At 45.3% G+C, this 25,537-nt stretch overlaps 1 protein-coding gene across 4 annotated transcripts in view; it reads right to left on the reverse strand.

The window, feature by feature from the left end:
* The window catches only part of B3GNTL1 (UDP-GlcNAc:betaGal beta-1,3-N-acetylglucosaminyltransferase like 1), a 144,918-nt gene that overhangs the window by 117,869 nt on the left and 1,512 nt on the right, over window positions 1-25,537 (reverse strand). For 2 of the 4 annotated variants that reach the window (XM_069953770.1, XM_069953773.1), the window contains exons 1-5: window positions 25,288-25,350; window positions 23,172-23,248; window positions 20,731-20,847; window positions 20,227-20,326; window positions 10,816-10,880 (exon numbers count right to left, since the gene is read on the reverse strand). In XM_069953770.1, coding sequence (XP_069809871.1) covers window positions 10,816-10,880; window positions 20,227-20,326; window positions 20,731-20,847; window positions 23,172-23,237 — 348 coding nt within the window. In that variant the 5' untranslated portion in view covers window positions 23,238-23,248; window positions 25,288-25,350. The other 2 variants (XM_069953771.1, XM_069953772.1) reach the window with 2 other exon arrangements.

Genomic DNA, 25,537 nt, shown 5'->3' on the forward strand with positions numbered 1-25,537 from the left:
ACTGAAGAAACTGGCACAACTGAACAGCGACATCTTCTTCCTATCCCAATGCAAAAAGGATAATTTGATTCCCAAGGGTCTCATGGTCAAGAACCCAACTCGATGTACGTACAATACTTACTTTACACAGAAACTGTGCTACAGAACATCTGAACGTCTGAGGAACCACCTCATCCACATTTTCTACAGCAAGAAGAAAACTGTCCAAGAAGCAATTAATTCTCTGAACACAACACAAGGACCAACATTTTGCTCAACAAGAGAAATACTTTGGAATTTCCACAATAAACTACAACATCAACTTATAATCAACAAGAAGAAGAAACTCTACAGACTTAGGATGAAAGCAGGTCTCATAACACCGGTGAGAAAATTGGATCAGCACAAGCTGGAAACATCTTCTTCAGTTGTAAACCTCTCACAGTATCAGCCAAACACAGCAGAAATGAATGTTCTGTCTAAAGGACTCACCTTCTGCCCTGCAAAACAACTTGACAGAACCCAATTTTGCAGTGATATAGAAGAATTTTTTCGCAGATTACGATTAAAAGAGTTTTTCTATGACAGAATGGATTTTAACTCACAAACTGACACGAAACAAGAACCTACAAAAAAGAAAAAGAGGACAACCTGGACTCCACAACCCGGACATAATCAAACCCTGGATTACTACATAGACTGTTTTAGAAAGAAAGTTAAATCTGGTATTTTGGATAAACAACACAACCAAACACATAACCTCAGTGCAGAGGAAAGGAAAGCTATAAAATCTCTAAAACTTAACAAAAATATCATTATTAAACCGGCAGATAAAGGAGGAGCTGTAGTGATTATAAACACGTCTGATTATATCAAGGAAGCAAAGAGACAACTCCAGGACAGAAGATACTACAAGCCATTGCAGGAGGACCCCACAAAACGATATACCAAGGAACTCTTAAACGTCATAGGGAGCTTCAACTCTACATCTACCAATCTACTGGACCTTGTACCAGACAATCCCAAAATGGGGACTTTCTACATCCTACCAAAAATACACAAAGAAGGTAATCCAGGGAGACCAATCATCTCTGGTATTGGGACACTAACAGAAGCCATCTCTGGCTGGGTTGAAAATATTTTAAAGCCTTTGGTGAAGCAAACACCCAGTTATGTCCAGGACACCACTGACATTCTCTACAAACTGTCAGCCCTGGGCCCATTACCACAGGATACAATATTGGCCACCATGGATGTGGAATCTCTGTATTCAAACATCCCCCATGAGGATGGCATTGCTGAATGGCAACACTTCCTTCAGAAACACAACAGAGCCATGGAACCAACAACACAACTCATCAGGTTTGTGCTTAGCCATAACTATTTTTGTTTTGGGGAAGACATGTATCTGCAATGTATGGGAAGTGCTATGGGAAGCAAAATGTCTCCTCAATATGCCAATCTCTTCATGGCCAAATTGGAGGAGGAGTTCCTAAATACTTGTATGATCAAACCTCTAGCTTATTTCCGGTACATTGATGATTTACTCATCATTTGGACAGCATCGGAAGAGGAACTGCTCACCTTCCACAGCAACTTTAATAATTTCCATCCCACCATCAAACTCACACTCAGCTACTCCAAATCCAAAATCCATTTCCTGGACACAACCATATCTATAGAGAACACCACCATACAAACATCAATCTACAAAAAACCTACAGGCCACCCAGCATACTTAAAATGGAACAGCTTTCATCCAAACCACACAAAAAAGTCCATCATCTATAGCCAAGCCCTCAGATACATTAGGATTTGTTCTGATGATAAAGATAGAGAACACCACCTATCATCTTTAAGAGAGACATTCCTAAAACAAGGCTACCATCAAATAACCATTGATGAACAGATCCACAGAGCCAAAAGAATTCCAAGACAAAGCCTCCTGGAATATAAGCAGAAGGAGGAGAACAGCCGGGTGCCATTGGTGGTCACCTATAACCCTAATATGAAGATCCTAAAAAAGATTGCTGCTGAACTACATCCAATATTCCAGAGGGACAACAGACTGAAAGAGATTTTCCCAGAATTACCTCTTCTTTCATTCAAACAACCCCCGAATTTAAGAAACCTCCTTGTAAAAAGCGCTCTGACATCAACAACAGAGACTGGCACCTTCCCCTGCAACAACAGAAAATGCAGCACATGTCCCCACATATTACAAACAAACACAATCCGCATCCCCAACACACAGCGAGACTACACAATCACAATGCTTTCTCATGTACATCCTCCAATGTGGTCTACATGATAAAGTGTACACGATGCCCCACAGGGATTTACATTGGGGAAAAAAAACAGAAACTACAAACTAGAATGAACTTACATAGACATACCAATAAAAAGAAGTCTCAACACCCCTGTAGGCCAACATTTCTCAGGACTGGACCATAGAATAACAGATTTAAGGGTTATGGTCCTCAAAGGTCACTTCCAGAGTGACAGAGAGAGGAAAGTGTGGGAATTCAAATTGATAAAAACATTCCAATCATTAACACATGAATTAAACCTGGCACCTGGATTTATGACCCACTACATGGACACACTCCACAGATAAGACTGAACTGACCAACAATCTTGGACTTCCAAATAACCTTTAATTTACAACAAGTCCTTTTTATTGCCCTGGCTTATCTATGTGATGTATATACCCCCTCAAACCCCCCCCCCCCCCCCCCCCCATTCACAGATGTCTCTCCCTTCTGGCTTGTAACATCCCTAAAATGTTGTGCTGTTTCTGTAAGTCATTCATTTGTGAACTTGTCTGACGAAGGGATCTTGTGAATCCCGAAAGCTCACAGCTCTAACAGTTTTTTTGTTGGCCAATAAAGGTATCACTCCTAAAATACTTTGATTTCAAGTATTTACCACAATATGGATTTTTCTGGCTAACACGGTACCATACTATACATTTTTCAAGAATCATAATGGAAGATACCCCAATGTACCGAACACAAATGGATCTTAAAACCCTACTGAAGAAACTGGCACAACTGAACAGCGACATCTTCTTCCTATCCCAATGCAAAAAGGATAATTTGATTCCCAAGGGTCTCATGGTCAAGAACCCAACTCGATGTACGTACAATACTTACTTTACACAGAAACTGTGCTACAGAACATCTGAACGTCTGAGGAACCACCTCATCCACATTTTCTACAGCAAGAAGAAAACTGTCCAAGAAGCAATTAATTCTCTGAACACAACACAAGGACCAACATTTTGCTCAACAAGAGAAATACTTTGGAATTTCCACAATAAACTACAACATCAACTTATAATCAACAAGAAGAAGAAACTCTACAGACTTAGGATGAAAGCAGGTCTCATAACACCGGTGAGAAAATTGGATCAGCACAAGCTGGAAACATCTTCTTCAGTTGTAAACCTCTCACAGTATCAGCCAAACACAGCAGAAATGAATGTTCTGTCTAAAGGACTCACCTTCTGCCCTGCAAAACAACTTGACAGAACCCAATTTTGCAGTGATATAGAAGAATTTTTTCGCAGATTACGATTAAAAGAGTTTTTCTATGACAGAATGGATTTTAACTCACAAACTGACACGAAACAAGAACCTACAAAAAAGAAAAAGAGGACAACCTGGACTCCACAACCCGGACATAATCAAACCCTGGATTACTACATAGACTGTTTTAGAAAGAAAGTTAAATCTGGTATTTTGGATAAACAACACAACCAAACACATAACCTCAGTGCAGAGGAAAGGAAAGCTATAAAATCTCTAAAACGTAACAAAAATATCATTATTAAACCGGCAGATAAAGGAGGAGCTGTAGTGATTATGAAACACGTCTGATTATATCAAGGAAGCAAAGAGACAACTCCAGGACAGAAGATACTACAAGCCATTGCAGGAGGACCCCACAAAACGATATACCTAAGGAACTCTTAAACGTCATAGGGAGCTTCAACTCTACATCTACCAATCTACTGGACCTTGTACCAGACAATCCCAAAATGGGGACTTTCTACATCCTACCAAAAATACACAAAGAAGGTAATCCAGGGAGACCAATCATCTCTGGTATTAGGACACTAACAGAAGCCATCTCTGGCTGGGTTGAAAATATTTTAAAGCCTTTGGTGAAGCAAACACCCAGTTATGTCCAGGACACCACTGACATTCTCTACAAACTGTCAGCCCTGGGCCCATTACCACAGGACACAATATTGGCCACCATGGATGTGGAATCTCTGTATTCAAACATCCCCCATGAGGATGGCATTGCTGCCTGGCAACACTTCCTTCAGAAACACAACAGAGCCATGGAACCAACAACACAACTCATCAGGTTTGTGCTTAGCCATAACTATTTTTGTTTTGGGGAAGACATGTATCTGCAATGTATGGGAAGTGCTATGGGAAGCAAAATGTCTCCTCAATATGCCAATCTCTTCATGGCCAAATTGGAGGAGGAGTTCCTAAATACTTGTATGATCAAACCTCTAGCTTATTTCCGGTACATTGATGATTTACTCATCATTTGGACAGCATCGGAAGAGGAACTGCTCACCTTCCACAGCAACTTTAATAATTTCCATCCCACCATCAAACTCACACTCAGCTACTCCAAATCCAAAATCCATTTCCTGGACACAACCATATCTATAGAGAACACCACCATACAAACATCAATCTACAAAAAACCTACAGGCCACCCAGCATACTTAAAATGGAACAGCTTTCATCCAAACCACACAAAAAAGTCCATCATCTATAGCCAAGCCCTCAGATACATTAGGATTTGTTCTGATGATAAAGATAGAGAACACCACCTATCATCTTTAAGAGAGACATTCCTAAAACAAGGCTACCATCCAATAACCATTGATGAACAGATCCACAGAGCCAAAAGAATTCCAAGACAAAGCCTCCTGGAATATAAGCAGAAGGAGGAGAACAGCCGGGTGCCATTGGTGGTCACCTATAACCCTAATATGAAGATCCTAAAAAAGATTGCTGCTGAACTACATCCAATATTCCAGAGGGACAACAGACTGAAAGAGATTTTCCCAGAATTACCTCTTCTTTCATTCAAACAACCCCCGAATTTAAGAAACCTCCTTGTAAAAAGCGCTCTGACATCAACAACAGAGACTGGCACCTTCCCCTGCAACAACAGAAAATGCAGCACATGTCCCCACATACTTACAAACACACACAATCCTGCATCCCCAACACACAGCGAGACTACACAATCACCAATGCTTTCTCATGTACATCCTCCAATGTGGTCTACATGATAAAGTGTACACGATGCCCCACAGGGATTTACATTGGGGAAACAAAACAGAAACTACAAACTAGAATGAACTTACATAGACATACAATAAAAAGAAGTCTCAACACCCCTGTAGGCCAACATTTCTCAGGACTGGACCATAGAATAACAGATTTAAGGGTTATGGTCCTCAAAGGTCACTTCCAGAGTGACAGAGAGAGGAAAGTGTGGGAATTCAAATTGATAAAAACATTCCAATCATTAACACATGGATTAAACCTGGCACCTGGATTTATGACCCACTACATGGACACACTCCACAGATAAAACTGAACTGACCAACAATCTTGGACTTCCAAATAACCTTTAATTTACAACAAGTCCTTTTTATTGCCCTGGCTTATCTATGTGATGTATATACCCCCTCAACCCCCCCCCCCCCCCCCCCCATTCACAGATGTCTCTCCCTTCTGGCTTGTAACATCCCTAAAATGTTGTGCTGTTTCTGTAAGTCATTCATTTGTGAACTTGTCTGACGAAGGGATCTTGTGAATCCCGAAAGCTCACAGCTCTAACAGTTTTTTTTTGTTGGCCAATAAAGGTATCACTCCTAAAATACTTTGATTTCAAGTATTTACCACGATATATAATAAAAGTCAAGTAATTCTCAAGTTGTAAACTTTTTTTTTCTTTCTACCCTTAAAGGGCCGGTACTGCAGTGTGACACTACGCAACGTCCGACCATGTGACTTAGAAAACTTTTCTTCAATTTATTGGAAACTTCTCATTTTGAAACTTTTCAAAAAGTTTTGAAACCTTGTAAAAATCCTCTTTCCTTTTGACCGGTGTTCTTCTCCATTCACAATCAGAAAGTTGAGGTATGGCTCCACCCCCTTTGACAGTCATGTGACCTTAATGGGGGAGCTCTAACCCTGCAGCTCCCAACAACGCACTGTTCTGGCCGTAGCTTTAGACCTGAATGGAGGAGAAAACATCTTGTCAGTCAGGACGGGCTGAGAATTGACACATTGTAGGTTCGGGCATGTAGTTCACGTCTTCCTTTGGTGACAATTCACACCCGGCTGTGAGCAGGAACTTTACTCATCCCGTCTTGTCTTACGATTCGGCACCAAATTCCACAGCTCGGTGGAAGATACCTTATAGGCTAGGGAACGACATATACTGTGCATTGTTCTGTAGATATTCCCACATGATTATGTATATACACATAGATAGATAGACCTATATACCACTATCAGGAGCTTATAGGGGCACTACGGTAAAAATCTTTTCTTTTAAATCAACTGGTTTTAGAAAGTTATATATTTGTAATTTACTTCTATTTAAAAATCTAAAGTCTTTCCATAATTATCAGCTGCTTTATGTCCTGCAGGAAGTGGTGTAATCTCTCCAGTCTGATACAGTGCTCTCTGCTGCCACCTCTGTCCATGTCAGGAACTGTCCAGAGCAGCAGCAAATCCCCATAAAAAAACCTATTCTGCTCTGGACAGTTCCTGACATGGACAGAGGTGGCAGCAGAGAGCACTGTGTCAGACTGGAGAGAATACACCATTTCCTGCAGGACATACAGCAGCTGATAAGTACTGGATTTTTTAATAGAAGCATTTTACAAATCTATCTAACTTTCTGAAACCAGTTGATCTGAAAGAAAAAGATTTTCACCGGAGTACCCCTTTAAGAAAGTTGGGCAGTAAGTAAAATATGCCTGATACACAACTCAAGCAGACCAACACATCTAACTGGACTTGCTTCTGCAGGGTAGTTGTACAGGGGAACAATGTGGCTGCCTTTACGGGTCCAATAGTAACATTACCCAGCTTTTCTAGACTCCTGACCAACCTATACACCTAGATTTGATTCAATAGGGTATCAAGGGAATGCATGATGGCATAGATAGCTGGGAAAGAGGAGTGGAAAAACAATAGGGCTGCCATTACAGCGGTCCCCCAGCTTTTCAAGACTCCTGACCAACACGTCTCCCTAAATATCTAGTAACAGGGATGCAAGGGGGTGACATAGACAGATGTAGCAGAAGAAGAGAGATGGAAAACAGCATAGCTACGCCGACAGCTGTCACCAAACTTTTCCTGATCAACAAATAAACTTAGATTAGCCACAATATGGAAACAATGGAAGTGCGATTACCTAGGAAAGAAGGGTGGCAAACCAATGCAACTATTAATACAGCTACAACAGGGCTTTCACTCAGCTTTTCCTGAATCCTGACCAACAGATTAACAGGTAAAGAAAGAGAATGCTTGACTGCAGAGTTACAATATGTCTGCCACTTAGCTTTTCCTGACTCCTGATCAACATATACGCTTAGATTTGTAGGCATAGGGAACGCCTGATAGCACAGTCAACTGTAAAAGATGGGCAGCAAACTATGGCTGCCACTATGGCTCATATAAAGCGGTCACTCAGCTTTCCCAGACCCCTGAATGTGTCTACTTATTCAGTGATGCACAGCTTGCTACTCCCTTGGGGGCTGTGGTAACAGTCTTAGTGTGGTCACCCCGCTTTCCCTGGAGCAGATAGCACTAGCCCTGCCCACCATATAGGTCTCTATGTAGGACTCTATTCAGTGACTTTAGCACAGTTGGATTCTCAGAGGAAACAGAAGTCACAGATCTTGTATTTCAAAAGCTGTAAAACCGCCGGCGGGGCCCTGGTACCATGAAAGCCGGCGCGGCAGCCAACAACAACAGTGTGCGCTGCGTGCCCACGAGCAAACAAACGTCAGGGCTATAAAGATGTGGACTGTTATGCGGCAATACGCTCAGTCTCTCCCCAGCCCCCCCGGGGGGGGGGGGGGTCCTCCAGTGAGGAGGAGGGTGAGAATCTTCTCCTTCACAGAAGCAACTTCTATTTGTGAAAACCGTTAAAAATTAATAAGCTGCGTTCAGGAGCGCTGCTCCTGCTGCCAAAGCAAACAGCTTCTGGGCATTCTGCAGCGCCAGCCTTTAGCGCCGGACTGCGCTGTGTTTATACAGAGGATGATGGCCGCCGATCAAGTGTGTGCGGTGAGAGGGCGGCGGGAACCGGAGCAAAGCGGAATCACTGGATGGGATCGGAAAACGTTAACATGTGAACCGGATGGAGCGACTTACACCGACCTGATACGGGAGAGCGGGTTCAGTAATTTCAGACCCCCTCCCATTGAGCCTCATCAAATTTTAGAAAACTTGAAGCAAAATTAAGAAATATAAGTGGACAATTTGTAATTTTCAGTTTTGTTATGACCACCGCTTGCTGTTAGTGAGAGGGAATATTCTACCTAAAAAGGGATTTACCCTAAAAACATCTCTCATCTATCCCAAGGATAAGTGCGGATCTCACGTACGGGTTTCAGAAATTCACCAATGTCAAAACCACTGCTTGCTGTCAGTGAGTGCCGCCATCTTTGGTGCCTTCACATCTATCCACAGGATAAGAGGAGGTTTTACTTCTCTGTCTTAGTTGAACAAGCTCAAGACCACTGCTTGCTGTCAGTGTGTGGGAGAGTTCTACTTAAAGGGATTTACCCTTAAACATCTATCACCTATTTACAGTCCCATTTATGGATTTCAACTCCTTGCCATTTTCAAGACCACTGCTTGCTGTCAGTGAGTGGGAACATTTTCCCACATATACATGTAACCTATGTACAGGATCAGTATCTGATGGCTGAGATCCTCACAACCATGACAGCAGGAGGGCCTTGTAGTCTCAATGCATGGCACCAGAATCAGTCCTGTAGACATTGTGTGGAGCAGCATCACCCAGATTCCAACAGGGGGCGCTCACAATCAGTGGGGTCTCTTATTAGATTAGGTCACAGGGTGAAAACCTGTACAAACCAGCTAATTCTCACAGCAGAGGGTTTGTTACAGTTGTATCCGGTCCAGACAATCAGCCCAGTGTTTTATCCTGAGCTGACTCGCTGTAACAAATCAGAACAGAGCAAAGATTAGTCAGAGGATCAACCAGAGCCAATCGGCAGCTATGGGAGTATCTGTATACGAGTTATCAGACACTGGGTATAAACACCACTGGGTATTACATCACATTGTCACTCACTGACAGCAAGCAGAGATCTGGGACTGAGAAACCAAAGTCAATGAGAAGTGTGAATAGGAGGAGGCTGGAGGTCCATGTAGGCAATGGGAGTATGGAGGAGTGTATACGGCCGCACACACAGGAGTATGAGGAGGGTATACGGCCGCACAGAGGAGTATGAGAAGTGTATACAGCCGCACACACAGGAGTATGAGGAGTGTATACAGCCGCACACACAGGAGTATGAGGAGTGTATACAGCCGCACACACAGGAGTATGAGGAGTGTATACAGCTGCACACACACAGGAGTATGAGGAGCGTATACAGCCGCACACACAGGAGTATAAGGAGTGTATACAGCCGCACACAGGAGTATGAGGAGCGTATACAGCCGCACACAGAGGAGTATGAGGAGTGTATACAGCCGCACACAGAGGAGTATGAGGAGTGTATACAGCCACACACAGGGGTATGAGGAGCGTATAGAGCTGCACACAGGAGTATGAGGAGCGTATACAGCTGCACACACAGGAGTATGAGGAGCGTGTACAGTATACAGGAGTGTATAGAGCCGCACACAGTAGTATGAGGAGTGTATAGAGCCACACAAACAGGAGTATGAGGAGCGTATACAGCTGCACACACACAGGAGTATGAGGAGCGTATACAGCCGCACACACAGGAGTATGAGGAGCGTGTACAGTATACAGGAGTGTATAGAGCCGCACACAGGAGTATGAGGAGTGTATAGAGCCACACAAACAGGAGTATGAGGAGCGTATAGAGCCGCACACACAGGAGTATGAGGAGCGTATACAGCCGCACACAGGAGTATGAGGAGCGTATACAGCCGCACACACAGGAGTATGAGGAGCGGGTACAGTATACAGGAGTGTATAGAGCCGCACACAGGAGTATGAGGAGCGTATACAGCCACACACAGGAGTATGAGGAGTGTATAGAGAGTATGAGGAGTGTATACATAGTGATGGAAACTCTCCGGTTCTCGTCCTATTTACAGACCTGACCCCATCAGCCCCAACACAAGATAAAGGAAGAGAGCGGAGACCACAGATGTGAGACGTGTGTACACAGCCCCCCAGCCGCCACGCTGGGATTACACTGTCACTTCTAGACACTCGCTGAGGTATTTGACAACTTTCCCCTGAAATAACACAAATCCATCCCGGCTTTCCCACGGGGACAAGAGACTGACACAGAGGAGAGAGGAGATACAGAGATAGATACAGCGATAGATAGATACAGCGATAGATAGATAGATAGATAGATAGATAGATAGATAGATAGATAGGAGATAGATAGATAGGAGATAGATAGATAGGAGATAGATAGATAGATAGATAGATAGATAGATAGATAGATAGATAGATAGATAGATAGAGCGATAGATATAGCGATAGATAGATAGATAGATACAGCGATAGATAGATAGACAGACAGACACTCACTGAATCCAGGAAGCACAGGTAGCGCCCGGAGCTCTGGCCGATTGCCTGATTTTTGGCATATCCAACTAAAGGAAAAAAAAAAAAAAAGACAGATAAAATACCCTCCATCTGGAGAACAGATGACAATAGTAATTAATGTCCATTCCTGGTGATTGTATTATTCTATGATGTATAGAGCCGGGCCTCACTCTTCATGGTTAGGTCTCATCCGGTCTGTCTTTGTACCCATAGATTTGTACAGTGCTGCAGAATATGTTGGTACTATATATAATTATTATTATTACTATAATATTATTATTGAGATCTGTAGAAAGCTGAGGGTTTGTTACAATGGTATCCAGTATAGAATCTGCTGTGTGTACAGTCATGATGATGGATTTCCCTGCACCGATACACTGTAACAAACCCCCAGCACAGGAGGAGTGTAATGGAGCTGAGCTCACAGAGCGCAGTGTAGACGTGTGCTGGTTAATCATGCACCAGACATATGGGAACGTACTGGATCCGGTATGTATGATGGCCGGGGTCACGCCAGCGTCTACGTGGAGGCTTCTTATCAGCCGCAACCGGCTTCTATGACACGTCAATATTTACCCCAGATAGCCCCCTGCCCCTGCAGATAGAGGCAAAAGGGGGGCGCCGTTCCCAGAAAGGTTTATCAGTGACCCCCACCAGATTACTATTACAGGTTATCGGCCATTATAACGTACATAGCTGGATTCTAAGTGTTTGGAGTTTATTGATCGCTATGGCAACCAGAGGGATAAAGGAAACTTCATGGCTGCGTAAATATCAGATTGTGTAACGTGTCATACAAGACATGGGACATATTACTGGCTATATACATGGCCTCCACCGACGGCTGTTACTGGGAACAGTCAGCAAGTCTGTGGACAGGAGGAGAGGCAGTGCTCCTGTAATACAAGGGCAGCCACACCTGTTCCTCCCAATCCCAAATATAAAATATATAGTGTATATATAAATATACACACACACACACACACACACACACACACACACACTCTGCTGAAAGCTTTTCACACACACACACACACACACACACACACACACTCTGACAGCAATTGCTCCCGATTATATATACATACACACACACACATACATACACACTCTGCTGAAAGCTTTTCACACACACACACACACTCTGACAGCAATTACTCCCGAATATATATTATATATATATACATATATATATATATATATATATATATATATATATATACACACACACACTCTGCTGACAGCTGTTCCTCCCGATCTCCAATACATTTGTACACCTCTATAATTATATATAATTTCCACAATAGAGTGCACTCCCAGTTCCAGTGTTGAAGTGCAAAGCAACGGAGATTGGATAAATGTCTCTAACTAAATAAGCCCAAGAGTTTTGCGGTGAAAAAAGTTGTAGTATTTATTGGTACATCAAAAACAAGTGCAACTCAAGCCTTGAGAAAGGTCTCGAGATGAGACTGAAACGTTGCACTTGTTTTTGATGTACCAATAAATACTACAACTTTTTTCACCACACGGATGTGCCGCAAAATTCTTGGACATACATACACATATATATAATATACACATATACACACACACACACACATATACATATATACACACTGCTGACAGCTGTTCCTCCCAATCTCCTATATGTATATGTACACTCAGCTGTTCCTTACGATCATATATACACGTATATATCTATAGATATAGAGATATATATGTGTATATATGATCAGAAGGAAAAGCTGAATGTACATATATAGGAGATTGGGAGGAACAGCTGTCAGCAGAGTGTACATATGTATACAGGGGATCAGGAGGAACAGCTGTCAGCAGAGTGTCTGTCTATATATATATATATATAATCCGGAGGAACACACACATATACACACACAATGCTGACCGCTGTTCCTCACGATCCTCTATATATATATATATATATATATATATATATATATATATATATATATATATATATATATATATATATATAACTCTGCGGTGTCCCAATCCTCCTGATCCCCCATATACACATGTACACTTTCTGGAGAATTTATAGGAAAACATTTACTCCCAGGAATACAACCTGCTGAAAAATAGTCTAAGGCCTAACTACTCTGATGGGATACTGAGCCATCACTTCACACAAGCCATCAAAGCTGCGAGGCTGCCCGTGTGCACACAACACAGCGCTCTGCGGCTTCGGGTTTCCAGCAATGATAAAGTTAACCCCTGCACCAATTCATCATTGCAGTTATTCTGGTTGTTTTGGCAGCGAGCCCCCTCCTCTGAGGAAGGCCAGGACTGATGACATCATCAGTCAGCCGGGACACCATCGCTCCATCTGGACTGCATTACTTCAGCCAGGACCGGCTCCCTGATTATAATAAATCGGCTATTTATAGACTGCGTTTACACCTGAGGGCATCGGCGGTGGGAAACAGGACGCCCCCGAGTAACGGAACCCCAGGTTCCCATGGACCCCATCCTCCTCCCCCACTTCATTTCCGCCTGTAACAAAACAAAATAAATGGATTCTAGAAGGAAAACTCAGCTACTTGAGGAGATGAAGGGAAGAGTTTATTAGATCCGCGCAGATGTATATTTATGGCGAGAAGACGGATCATAGAGATGAAAGTTAAAGCGGATATGAAGACTCACAGTAATCTCAGCAGCTTTGGTACAATGTGCCGGTGACAGCGCCGGGTCACAACCACCAATGGAGACCAAGTAATCTCCACTAATAAATTCACTGACAGCAAGCACAGATCATAAAAAGCTCACAGGGACAAGGTCAACAGAAAGATGCAGCGATTAAACTCTGCATGACGGAACCGGGACGGTGCATTATATAATAACGGGGTGACCAGAACCAGCATGAGCCAAAAAGCGGAATACTGCATGAAGGGTTAATGATGTCAGAAGACGACAGTATATCTATAAGACGAGGCATCCTCCTTGTGACATCCACATGATGAAAGACTAAAAAAGATTTAGGTCTAAAGCTACAGATGGGATCACATGATGGGAAGAGTCACGGTGATCGCTCATCCTGCTGGGGGGGGGGGGGTTATATAACCATGCTGGTGCCAGAGATGCATGGATACAGCGGAGGCTGGGGGTTATACACGATCGGCAAGGAGAAGGAGGGTGACAAGAGAATTGGACGATAACAAACAAATCTACACATCATAGACAAAGAGTAAAAAAAAGAAACACAGGGATATGAACTTAACATAGCCCCGGAGCCATGTATTCATAGTAACAGCCGAAGATATGTACCGCTGTGTACATACATTATCACTATACCCCAGAGCTGTAATCACTATTCTGCTGGTGGGGTCACTGTGTACATACATAACATTATTTATCCTGTACTGATCTTGAGTTACATCCTGTATTATACTCCAGAGCTGCACTCACTATTCTGCTGGTGGGGGTCACTGTCTACATATATTAGGGTTTTATTACACGGGCCAATAGGAGCCCGATAATAACTGTAAACGAGCGCCGATCTGCTAGTTAACGGGGCCTATTACACGGACCAATTATCGTTTAACAAGGGCTGCATGGACATAGTTACCGATGTCCTTGCAGCCCTTGCTTAAACTGTATACATTACCTATTCAGGCTGCAGGGCTCCTCTTGTGGTCTTTTCCCCGGATCCCGTATGCTCCAGCTTCAGAGCGGCCTGTCTCAGCTGGCAGGCCACTCAGCCAATCAATGGCCGCAGCGGTCCAGGCCTGTGATTGGCTGAGCGGCCTGTCAACTCAGACAGGCCGCTCTGAAGCTGGAGCGCGTGCGGGACCCAGGGAAAAGCAGAACGCAGGAGAAGCCCTGGAGCCTGGATAGGTAATGCAAATCATCAGCCGCATACCGCTATTATACGTAGCGATGCCCGGTCGGCGCCCAACAATTATAAGTTCAAACCTATATCAACGATCAGCTGATGATCCTTGTAATCGGCTGATCGATGTATTTATTACACGGAGCGATAATCAGCCGGATTGGCCGATTATCGCTCCGTGGAATAGGCCCCTTACATTGCTGATCCTGTATTATACTCCAGAGCTGCACTCACTATTCTGCTGGTGGGGTCACTGTATTATTTCTCTGTACCCCTCTATTGTTATACTCTGTTTCTATCCTCTATGATGCAGATACTGGATATATATATACACTCACCGGCCACTTTATTAGGTACACCTGTCCAACTGCACGTTACCACTTAATTTCTAATCAGCCAATCACATGGCGGCAACTCAGTACATTTAGGCATGTAGACATGGTCAAGACAATCTCCTGCAGTTCAAACCGAGCATCAGTATGGGGAAGAAAGGGGATTTGAGTGCCTTTGAACGTGGCATGGTTGTTGGTGCCAGAAGGGCTGGTCTGAGTATTTCAGAAACTGCTGATCTACTGGGATTTTCATGCACAACCATCTCTAGGGTTTACAGAGAATGGTCCGAAAAAGAAAAAACATCCAGTGAGCGGCAGTTCTGTGGGCGGAAATGCCTTGTTGATGCCAGAGGTCAGAGGAGAATGGGCAGACTGGTTCAAGCTGATAGAAAGGCAACAGTGACTCAAATAGCCAACCGTTACGACCAAGGTAGGCAGAAGAGCATCTCTGAACACACAGTACGTCCAACTTTGATGCAGATGGGCTACAGCAGCAGAAGACCACACCGGGTGCCACTCCTTTCAGGTAAGAACAGGAAACTTGAGGCTACAATTTGCACAAGCTCATCGAAATTGGACAGTAGAAGATTGGAAAAACGTTGCCTGGTCTGATGAGTCTCGATTTCTGCTGCGACATTCGGATAGTAGGGTCAGAATTTGGCGTCAACAACATGAAAGCATGGATCCATCCTGCCTTGTTTCAACGGTTCAGGCTGGTGGTGGTGGTGTCATGGTGTGGGGAATATTTTCTTGGCACTCTTTGGGCCCCTTGGTACCAATTGAGCATGGTTGCAACGCCACAGCCTACCTGAGTATTGTTGCTGACCATGTCCATCCCTTTATGACCACAATGGACCCAACATCTGATGGCTACTTTCAGCAGGATAATGCGCCATGTCATAAAGCTAGAATCATCTCAGACTGGTTTCTTGAACATGACAATGAGTTCACTGTACTCCAATGGCCTTCACAGTCACCAGATCTCAATCCAATAGAGCATCTTTGGGATGTGGTGGAACGGGAGATTGGCATCATGGATGTGCAGCCGACAAATCTGCCGCAACTGTGTGATGCCATCATGTCAATATGGACCAAAATCTCTGAGGAAGCTTCCAGCACCTTGTTGTATCTATGCCACGAAGAATTGAGGCAGTTCTGAAGGCAAAAGGGGGTCCAACCCGTTACTAGCATGGTGTACCTAATAAAGTGGCCGGTGAGTGTATATATGAACCCCCCCCCCCCCCCGTCTTCTCCCAGTATGTTGGCGGCTGCAGCATATAGAATGTGTTCCCTGCCGTTTCTGGTACCGCAGCTCTCATTCTCCGGGCTGCAGGATTTAATTTCCAAGCATTGTTTGAGTTTATTTTATAACTCTATAAAGATCAGCAGAGTCAGCCCTGAGTCAGTGGGAACCATAGTAATGGATACCTGGTGCTTGCGGCAGGGGGGGGGGGGGGGGGCAGGACGGACAGAAGACCCTCAGACCTACATGTGTAGTAGCTGCCAGATTCTCAAGAGCTGTAATTACTCTCTGTATTATAGGGAGGGGGCCTCATAAACACTGAACAGGTGCCAAGGGTTATAAATCCAAAATCTTTAAGATGAGATACACGAATGTGATGTATAAAGATACTGCCAAAAAACTGGAAACAATCAGCAAGCATGTATGGATCAGTAATGTATGTACACAATGACCCCACCAGCAGAATAGTGAGTGCAGCTCTGGAGTATAATACAGGATGTAACTTAGGATCAGTAATGTAATTTATGTACACAGTGACCTCACCAGCAGAATAGTGAGTGCAGCTCTGGATTATAATACAGGACATGTATTAGTAGTTCACTCCCATAGATAATACATCCGTCCCTCCTCCGCTCCTCAGATACGGTCGCTGTGATAATATTTGTATTTCCAGCTTGGAGATGACATGGCGACCACATCTGGCAGCTCGGGGCGGCCATGACAGCTGTGTTTGCAATCCGTCCTCTCCATAATAAATAGCTGGATTCTCTCGGTGACTTCTGTGCGGCCGCCTCCTCACTTTTTCCGTTTAATATTCTCTCTTTTGCGGAAGGAGAAGGAGACGTGCGTCCCGTGCCAAGCGGATTTACATTCAGCGCGGACCCCGTAAGATGGAAGGGGAAATGTGTTGCTATGGTTACGGGCTTAGTAATGCGAGTTCCATCAGATATTACACATTCCACACGCGGCTGGAATGAGGAGTGACTCCAGATCTCGGCCTGCGGCTCCTCCTGCACCAATAGCCTAATTCTAAATAAACACCGGTCCATGGTAAAGGAATCGGAGGGAAAGCCGGGAGAAGAGCGGCCATTGAGTAACGTACAGGGGAGCCACACGGGTGGGGGTCCGAGGGCCAAGGTGACATTACGGTGGGAGAACCTAAGGCGGCTACTACTACTACCAGCATGTCCTGATAGGCAAATTCTACATAATTCTCTGTGACCTCTGTGATCCAGGATTAGAAAAACAGCGCCACACCTGTCCTCAGGTTCCATGAGGTATTGCAACTCAGCTCCATTCATTTCACCGAAACTGAGCTGCAATACCACACACAAACTGGGGACAGGTGTGGCACCGTATCTGGAAAAAAAAGTAGCCATTTTTTTTTAATGTTGGATAACCCATAAAAGGCTGGGTAAAGCACATAATATAGTGCAGCTCAGCAGAATAGTGAGTGCAGCTCTGAAGTATAATACAGGATGTAACTCAGGATCAGTAATGTAATATATGTACACAGTGACCCCACCAGCAGCTCTGGAGTATAATACATGAGGAGCAATGTGACGTATATTAATTATATCTTCATTACACTGTTTCTCTCTATGACGTTTCCACCTGTGCACTTATTCGGACATGTTTTAGCATAAGCTGCCTTAGGACACATTACCCCAGTGTAACCTGGGCCAGACAGTCACAGACAGGCCACGTTTCCCAATAGCCGATGCGGTCACAGTGAATATCGGCACAGACAGAACTTCTTCCTATTAGTGCCAAACACAGCTACACTGAAGCCAATGGTTAGAGCCGCTGCCCAGGACACAAGAAACACCGCTCAATGTGTGTCCCCGTGGGCCTGGAGCGCGCTCACAACAACTAGTAGTGGGAATGCTCAGCTGTATTGTGTTTCATCTGGCATTTCCATCACAACAGCTGCTGTGAGTGTTATGGCTGCTGTGTGCGATCCCTCCTCACAACACTTATACATGCAAATATATAGATCTACAGGGCACGGAAGCGTGGAGAATATACACTCACCGGCCACTTTATTAGGTACACCTGTCCAACTGCACGTTACCACTTAATTTCTAATCAGCCAATCACATGGCGGCAACTCAGTGCATTTAGGTATGTAGACATGGTCAAGACAATCTCCTGCATTTCAAACCGAGCATCAGTATGGGGAAGAAAGGTGATTTGAGGGCCTTTGAACGTGGCATGGTTGTTGGTGCCAGAAGGGCTGGTCTGAGTATTTCAGAAACTGCTGATCTACTGGGATTTTCACGCACAACCATCTCTAGGGTTTACAGAGAATGGTCCGAAAAAGAAAAAACATCCAGTGAGCGGCAGTTCTGTGGGCGGAAATGCCTTGTTGATGCCAGAGGTCAGAGGAGAATGGGCAGACTGGTTCGAACTGATAGAAAGGCAACAGTGACTCAAATAGCCAACCGTTACAACCAAGGTAGGCAGAAGAGCCTCTCTGAACGCACAGTACGGCCAACTTTGAGGCAGACGGGCTACAGCAGCAGAAGACCACACCGGGTGCCACTCCTTTCAGCTAAGAACAGGAAACTGAGGCTACAATTTGCACAAGCTCATCGAAATTGGACAGTAGAAGATTGGAAAAACGTTGCCTGGTCTGATGAGTCTCAATTTCTGCTGCGACATTCGGATGGTAGGGTCAGAATTTGGCGTCAACAACATGAAAGCATGGATCCATCCTGCCTTGTATCAACGGTTCAGGCTGGTGGTGGTGGTGTCATGGTGTGGGGAATATTTTCTTGGCACTCTTTGGGCCGCTTGGTACCAATTGAGCATCGTTGCAACGCCACAGCCTACCTGAGTATTGTTGCTGACCATGTCCATCCCTTTATGACCACAATGTACCCAACATCTGATGGCTACTTTCAGCAGGATAATGCGCCATGTCATAAAGCTAGAATCATCTCAGACTGGTTTCAGACAGATCTCAATCCAATAGAGCATCTTTGGGATGTGGTGGAACGGGAGATTGGCATCATGGATGTGCAGCCGACAAATCTGCGGCAACTGTGTGATGGCATCATGTCAATATGGACCAAAATCTCTGAGGAAGCTTCCAGCACCTTGTTGTATCTAGGCCACGAAGAATTGAGGCAGTTCTGAAGGCAAAAGGGGTCCAACTTATTACTAGCATGGTGTACCTAATAAAGTGGCCGGTGAGTGTACATACCGAACACTAAAAGGGAAACAAGGCGCAAGGGAGTGCTGACCTGATAGGTCGCAGCTTGCTTGCTCCCTCTCGTCGCACCTCCCCTCTCCATAGAGAACACAGAAACGCACTATTCTGCTGGTGTGGTCACTGTGTACATACATTACATTACTGATCCTGTACTGATCCTGAGTTACATCCTGTATTATACTCCAGAGCTGCACTCACTATTCTGCTGGTGGGGTCACTGTGTACATACATTACATTACTGATCCTGAGTTACATCCTGTATTATACTCCAGAGCTGCACTCACTATTCTGCTGGTGGGGGTCACTGTGTACATACATTACATTACTGATCCTGTACTGATCCTGAGTTACATCCTGTATTATACTCCAGAGCTACACTCACTATTCTGCTGGTGGGGTCACTGTGTACTTACATTACATTACTGATCCTGAGTTACATCCTGTATTATACTCCAGAGCTGCACTCACTATTCTGCTGGTGGGGGTCACTGTGTACATACATTACATTACTGATCCTGTACTGATCCTGAGTTACATCCTGTATTATACTCCAGAGCTACACTCACTATTCTGCTGGTGGGGTCACTGTGTACATACATTACTGATCCTGTATTGATCCTGAGTTACATCCTGTATTATACTCCAGAGCTGCACTCACTATTTTGCTGGTGGGGTCACTGTGTACATACATTACTTATCCTATGTAAGAGTGACACAGATGTGTCAGTCCTCTGGGGTCACACTCAGCTCTTACCCCCACGGGGCCGCTGGTCCTTGTGACCTCCCACAATCACTCGGATGCCTCTCTCCTCGAGCCTCGGTGTCCATCGCTGTATTATCTCAGCAGAGCCATCCTAAAAGACATGAAGTATAAAGATAAAGGTCTATAGAGATAAAAGTTCTGAAACTGAAAGAACCCCTTAAAGAGATTTTCTAAGATTAGATAAACCATAGATGCTTCCTCAGGTTGTGTGCAGTACTACAGCTAAGTTCTAAGTAAGTGAATGGAGCTGTAATACCACAGACAACCCGAGGACAGGGGTGGCGCTGTTAATGTAATAAAGCAACTATCTTTTTCTAGTCCTAGATAACCCTACTACCCCAGGAAGCTGAGACTAATAGTAACATCTATCTGTGTCATAGGGACGAATACAGCAACCCTACATTGCGAAGCTCCATCAGACAGCTCCTCATATCTCAGCTTCCCAGGTATGAAGGGTCAGAGAGTTGTACAAATAGAATATAGATGATCAATCACCGTGCTGCCATCATTGTATAAGGAGACTTCTAGGACACCGCCAAAGTCCTGCTGGAAGACGGAGGTGAGGCACTCGTCCAGCCACAGCTCAGCGTTGTACGCGGGGACGATGATTGACTGCAAGAGAAGGAGAGGAGAAAATGAGGAAAGAACGGAGAGAAAAATCACCGGGCGGGGTGACGTCCTAAGATGATCTGATCGGATCACCCTGCTTTACAACTGCTGCAAAATCACTGAATAATACAAAGTATAACAGACGCCTCTGTAACCGCGGTGTCAACAATACAAAGTTAAGATGAGGCCTCTGTTTCCGCGGTGTCACCAGTACATAGCATTAGCGAGGCCTCTGTATCAGCGATGTGACCAGTACATAGTATCAGCAAAGGCATCTGTATCCGCGGTGTCATCAGTACATAGCATTAGCGAGGCCTCTGTATCCGCGATGTGACCAGTACATAGTATCAGCGAGGCATCTGTATCCACGGTGTCACCAGTACATATATCAGTGAAGGCATCTGTATCCGCGGTGTCACCAGTACATAGTATCAGCGAGGCATCTGTATCCGCAGTGTGATGGGTACATCGTATCAGCGAGGCCTCTGTATCCGCAGTTTTACCAGTACATAGTATCAGCGAGGCCTCTGTACTGGTGACACCGCAGATACAGAGGCCTCGCTGATACTATGTACCGATCACACCGCAGATACAGATGCCTCGCTGATACTATGTACTGGTGACACCGCAGATACATAGTATCAGCGAGGCATCTGTATCCGCTGTGTCACCAGTACATAGTATCAGCGAGGCATCTGTATCTGCGGTGTGATCGGTACATAGTATCAGCGAGGCCTCTGTATCTGCGGTGTGATCGGTACATAGTATCAGCAAGGCCTCTGTATCCGCGGTGTCACCAGTACATAGTATCAGCAAGGCCTCTGTATCTGCGGTGTGATCGGTACATAGTATAAGCGAGGCCTCTGTAACCGTGGTGTGATCGGTGCATAGTATCAGCGAAGGCTCTGTATCCACGGTGTCACCAGTACATAGTATCAGCAAGGTTTCTGTATCTGCGGTGTGACCGGTACATAGCAACAGCTAGGCCTCTGTATCTGCGGTGTGATCTGTACATAGTATCAGCCAGGCCTCTGTATCCGCAGTGTGATGGGTACATAGTATCAGCAAGGCTTCTGTATCCACAGTGTGATGGGTACATAGTATCAGCGAGTCCTCTGTATCCACGGTGTCACTGATACAAAGTATAGATGAGGTCTCTGTATCCGCAGTGTGATCGGTACATAGTATCAGCGAGGCCTCTGTATCTGCAGTGTGATCGGTACATAGTATCAGCGAGGCCTCTGTATCCGCAGTGTGATGGGTACATAGTATCAGCGAGGCCTCTGTATCCGCAGTGTGATGGGTACATAGTATCAGCGAGGCCTCTGTATCCACGGTGTCACTGATACAAAGTATAGATGAGGCCTCTGTATCCGCAGTGTGATGGGTACATAGTATCAGCGAGGCCTCTGTATCCGCGGTGTGATCGGTAGATAGTAACAGCGAGGCCTCTGTATCCGCGGTGTGATCGGTAGATAGTAACAGCGAGGCCTCTGTATCCGCGGTGTGATCGGTAGATAGTAACAGCGAGGCCTCTGTATCCGCAGTGTGATCGGTAGATAGTAACAGCGAGGCCTCTGTATCCGCGGTGTGATCGGTAGATAGTAACAGCGAGGCATCTGTATCCGCGGTGTGATCGGTACATAGTATCAGCGAGGCCTCTGTATCCGCAGTGTGATCGGTACATAGTATCAGCGAGGCCTCTGTATCTGCAGTGTGATCGGTACATAGTATCAGCGAGGCCTCTGTATCCGCAGTGTGGTCGGTACATAGTATCAGCGAGGCCTCTGTATCCGCAGTGTGATCGGTAGATAGTAACAGCGAGGCCTCTGTATCCGCGGTGTGATCGGTAGATAGTAACAGCGAGGCCTCTGTATCCGCGGTGTGACCGTTTCCATGTATCCCCCATGACCCTTCGTACTGAGTAGGGACCCCCACAGCCGGCCCCGAGTACTCCGCATCCACCATCCAGACACCAGCAGGGACTCTGGTTCTGTCTGTCCCTCTTACATAAAATCGCTTGTATCCCCGTGAAATGCTTTACTGCCGCGTAAAAATCGCTGAAAACAATCAAATCTTCACAGGAGGACCCAAACGAAGCCGCGGGATAACGGGGGCCGAGCTGGGGTCTATGAACAGCTGCGCACCGGTCACACTGACCCCCAGATAATCTGGGTGCCCCCAATATGGCCTCTCCTTCCCCCCCCCCCATCAGCAGCTGGCTGCGGGGATAGAAGATTACCAGAGATTCCGGCAATTTATAAGCAAGTGATGGAAAAGGACAAAATAAAATCAGAAAACATTTCTAATCACCAACGTCCACCTACCACGTCCACCGGAGAGTCGGGGTCCTGGACAGGCTGAAAAGGATAGCCGGACACACACTGCTTCATGGGGCTGCAGCCTACCGCGGAGAGAAAGGGTTAATAGTGAGGGAACAGGGGGAAAGCACCATACATAACCCCGCTGTATACAGCTCCTATATACACAGTATCACTGACACATGTACACAGTATCACCCCCCCCCCCAACACTGTCACATATACAGTATTACTACCCCCCCTGTCACTTATACACAGTATCACTACCCCGTCACATATACACAGTATCACTACCCCCTGTCACATATACACAGTATCACTACCCCCTCCCCGTCACATATACACAGTATCACTACCCTCCCCCGTCATATATATACAGTATTACTACTCCCCCCCACACTATCACATATACACAGTATTACTACTCCCCCCCCCACACTATCGCATATACACAGTATCACTACCCCCCCCACTGTCACATATCTGCAGTATCACTACCCCGTCACATATACACAGTATAACTATGCCCTGCTGTCACATATACACAGTATCACTACCCCCCTGTCACATATACACAGTATCACTACCCCCCCGTCACATATACACAGTATCACTACCCCCCCGTCACATATACACAGTATCACTACCCCCCCGTCACATATACACAGTATCACTACCCCCCCGTCACATATACACAGTATCACTACCCCCCCGTCACATATACACAGTATCACTACCCCCCCGTCACATAAACACAGTATCAATACCCCCCCCCGTCACATATACACAGTATCACTACCCCCTGTCACATATACACAGTATCAGTACCCCCCGTCACATATACACAGTATCACTACCCCCCGTCACATATACACAGTATCACTACCCCCTGTCACATATACACAGTATAACTACACACCCCCCCCCCCGTTTACATATACACAGTATCACTACCCCCTGCTGTCACATATACACAGTATCACTACCCCCCGTCACATATACACAGTATCAATACCCCCCCCCCGTCACATATACACAGTATAACTACCCCCCTGTCACATATACACAGTATCACTACCCCCCCCCCACTGTCACATATACACAGTATCACTACCCCCCTGTCACATATACACAGTATCACTACCCCCCTGTCACATATACACAGTATAACTACCCACTGTCACATATACACAATATAACTACCCCCCTGTCACATATACACAGTATCACTACCCCCCCCCCCTGTCACATATACACAGTATCACTACCCCCCTGTCACATATACACAGTATCACTACCCCCCCCCACTGTCACATATACACAGTATCACTACCCCCCTGTCACATATACACAGTATCACTACCCACTGTCACATATACACAGTATAACTACCCCCCTGTCACATATACACAGTATCACTACCCCCCCCCCTGTCACATATACACAGTATCACTACCGACCCCCACTGTCACATATACACAGTATCACTACCCCCCTGTCACATATACACAGTATCACTACCCCCCCCCCCCCACTGTCACATATACACAGTATCACTACCCCCCTGTCACATATACACAGTATAACTACCCCCCTGTCACATATACACAGTATAACTACCCCCCTGTCACATATACACAGTATCACTACCCCCTGTCACATATACACAGTATCACTACCCTCCCCCGTCACATATACACAGTATAACTACCCCCCTGTCACATATACACAGTATCACTACCCCCCCCCCCTGTCACATATACACAGTATAACTACCCCCCTGTCACATATACACAGTATCACTACCCCCCTGTCACATATACACAGTATAACTACCCACCCCCTGTCACATATACACAGTATCACTACCCCCTGTCACATATACACAGTATCACTACCCCCCTGTCACATATACACAGTATCACTACCCCCCTGTCACATATACACAGTATAACTACCCCCCCCCCCCTGTCACATATACACAGTATCACTACCCCCCGTCACATACACAGTATCACGACCCCCCCGTCACACATCCCACTATTGTCGCAATTACTCAGTATCACTCCGTAGTGCCCCCCTCCCTCTCACGTAATGGTTTGCCCCTCTTCCCGCCGCACACCTGAGAACAAGCACGTGGTCTCACTCTCCGCTGTAAACTACAGACGTATCCGGGGCGGATCTTGTATCTGATTGGCTTTCCCAACCCGCCTTCTGTCTCCTCATTGGCTGTCTTTGCTGTCTATTCAGTCCAGCTGATCAGGACCACAACAATACGGAGTGACTGGTTAACCCCTTGGTTCGTGGATTGACATTATTATAGGTACTCCATGCGTGGCAGAGCAAATCACCCTCATATAATGTGCAACCTC

This window comes from Dendropsophus ebraccatus, chromosome 14 (assembly GCF_027789765.1).
Source record: "Dendropsophus ebraccatus isolate aDenEbr1 chromosome 14, aDenEbr1.pat, whole genome shotgun sequence".
Classification (NCBI taxonomy): Eukaryota; Metazoa; Chordata; class Amphibia; order Anura; family Hylidae; genus Dendropsophus; species Dendropsophus ebraccatus.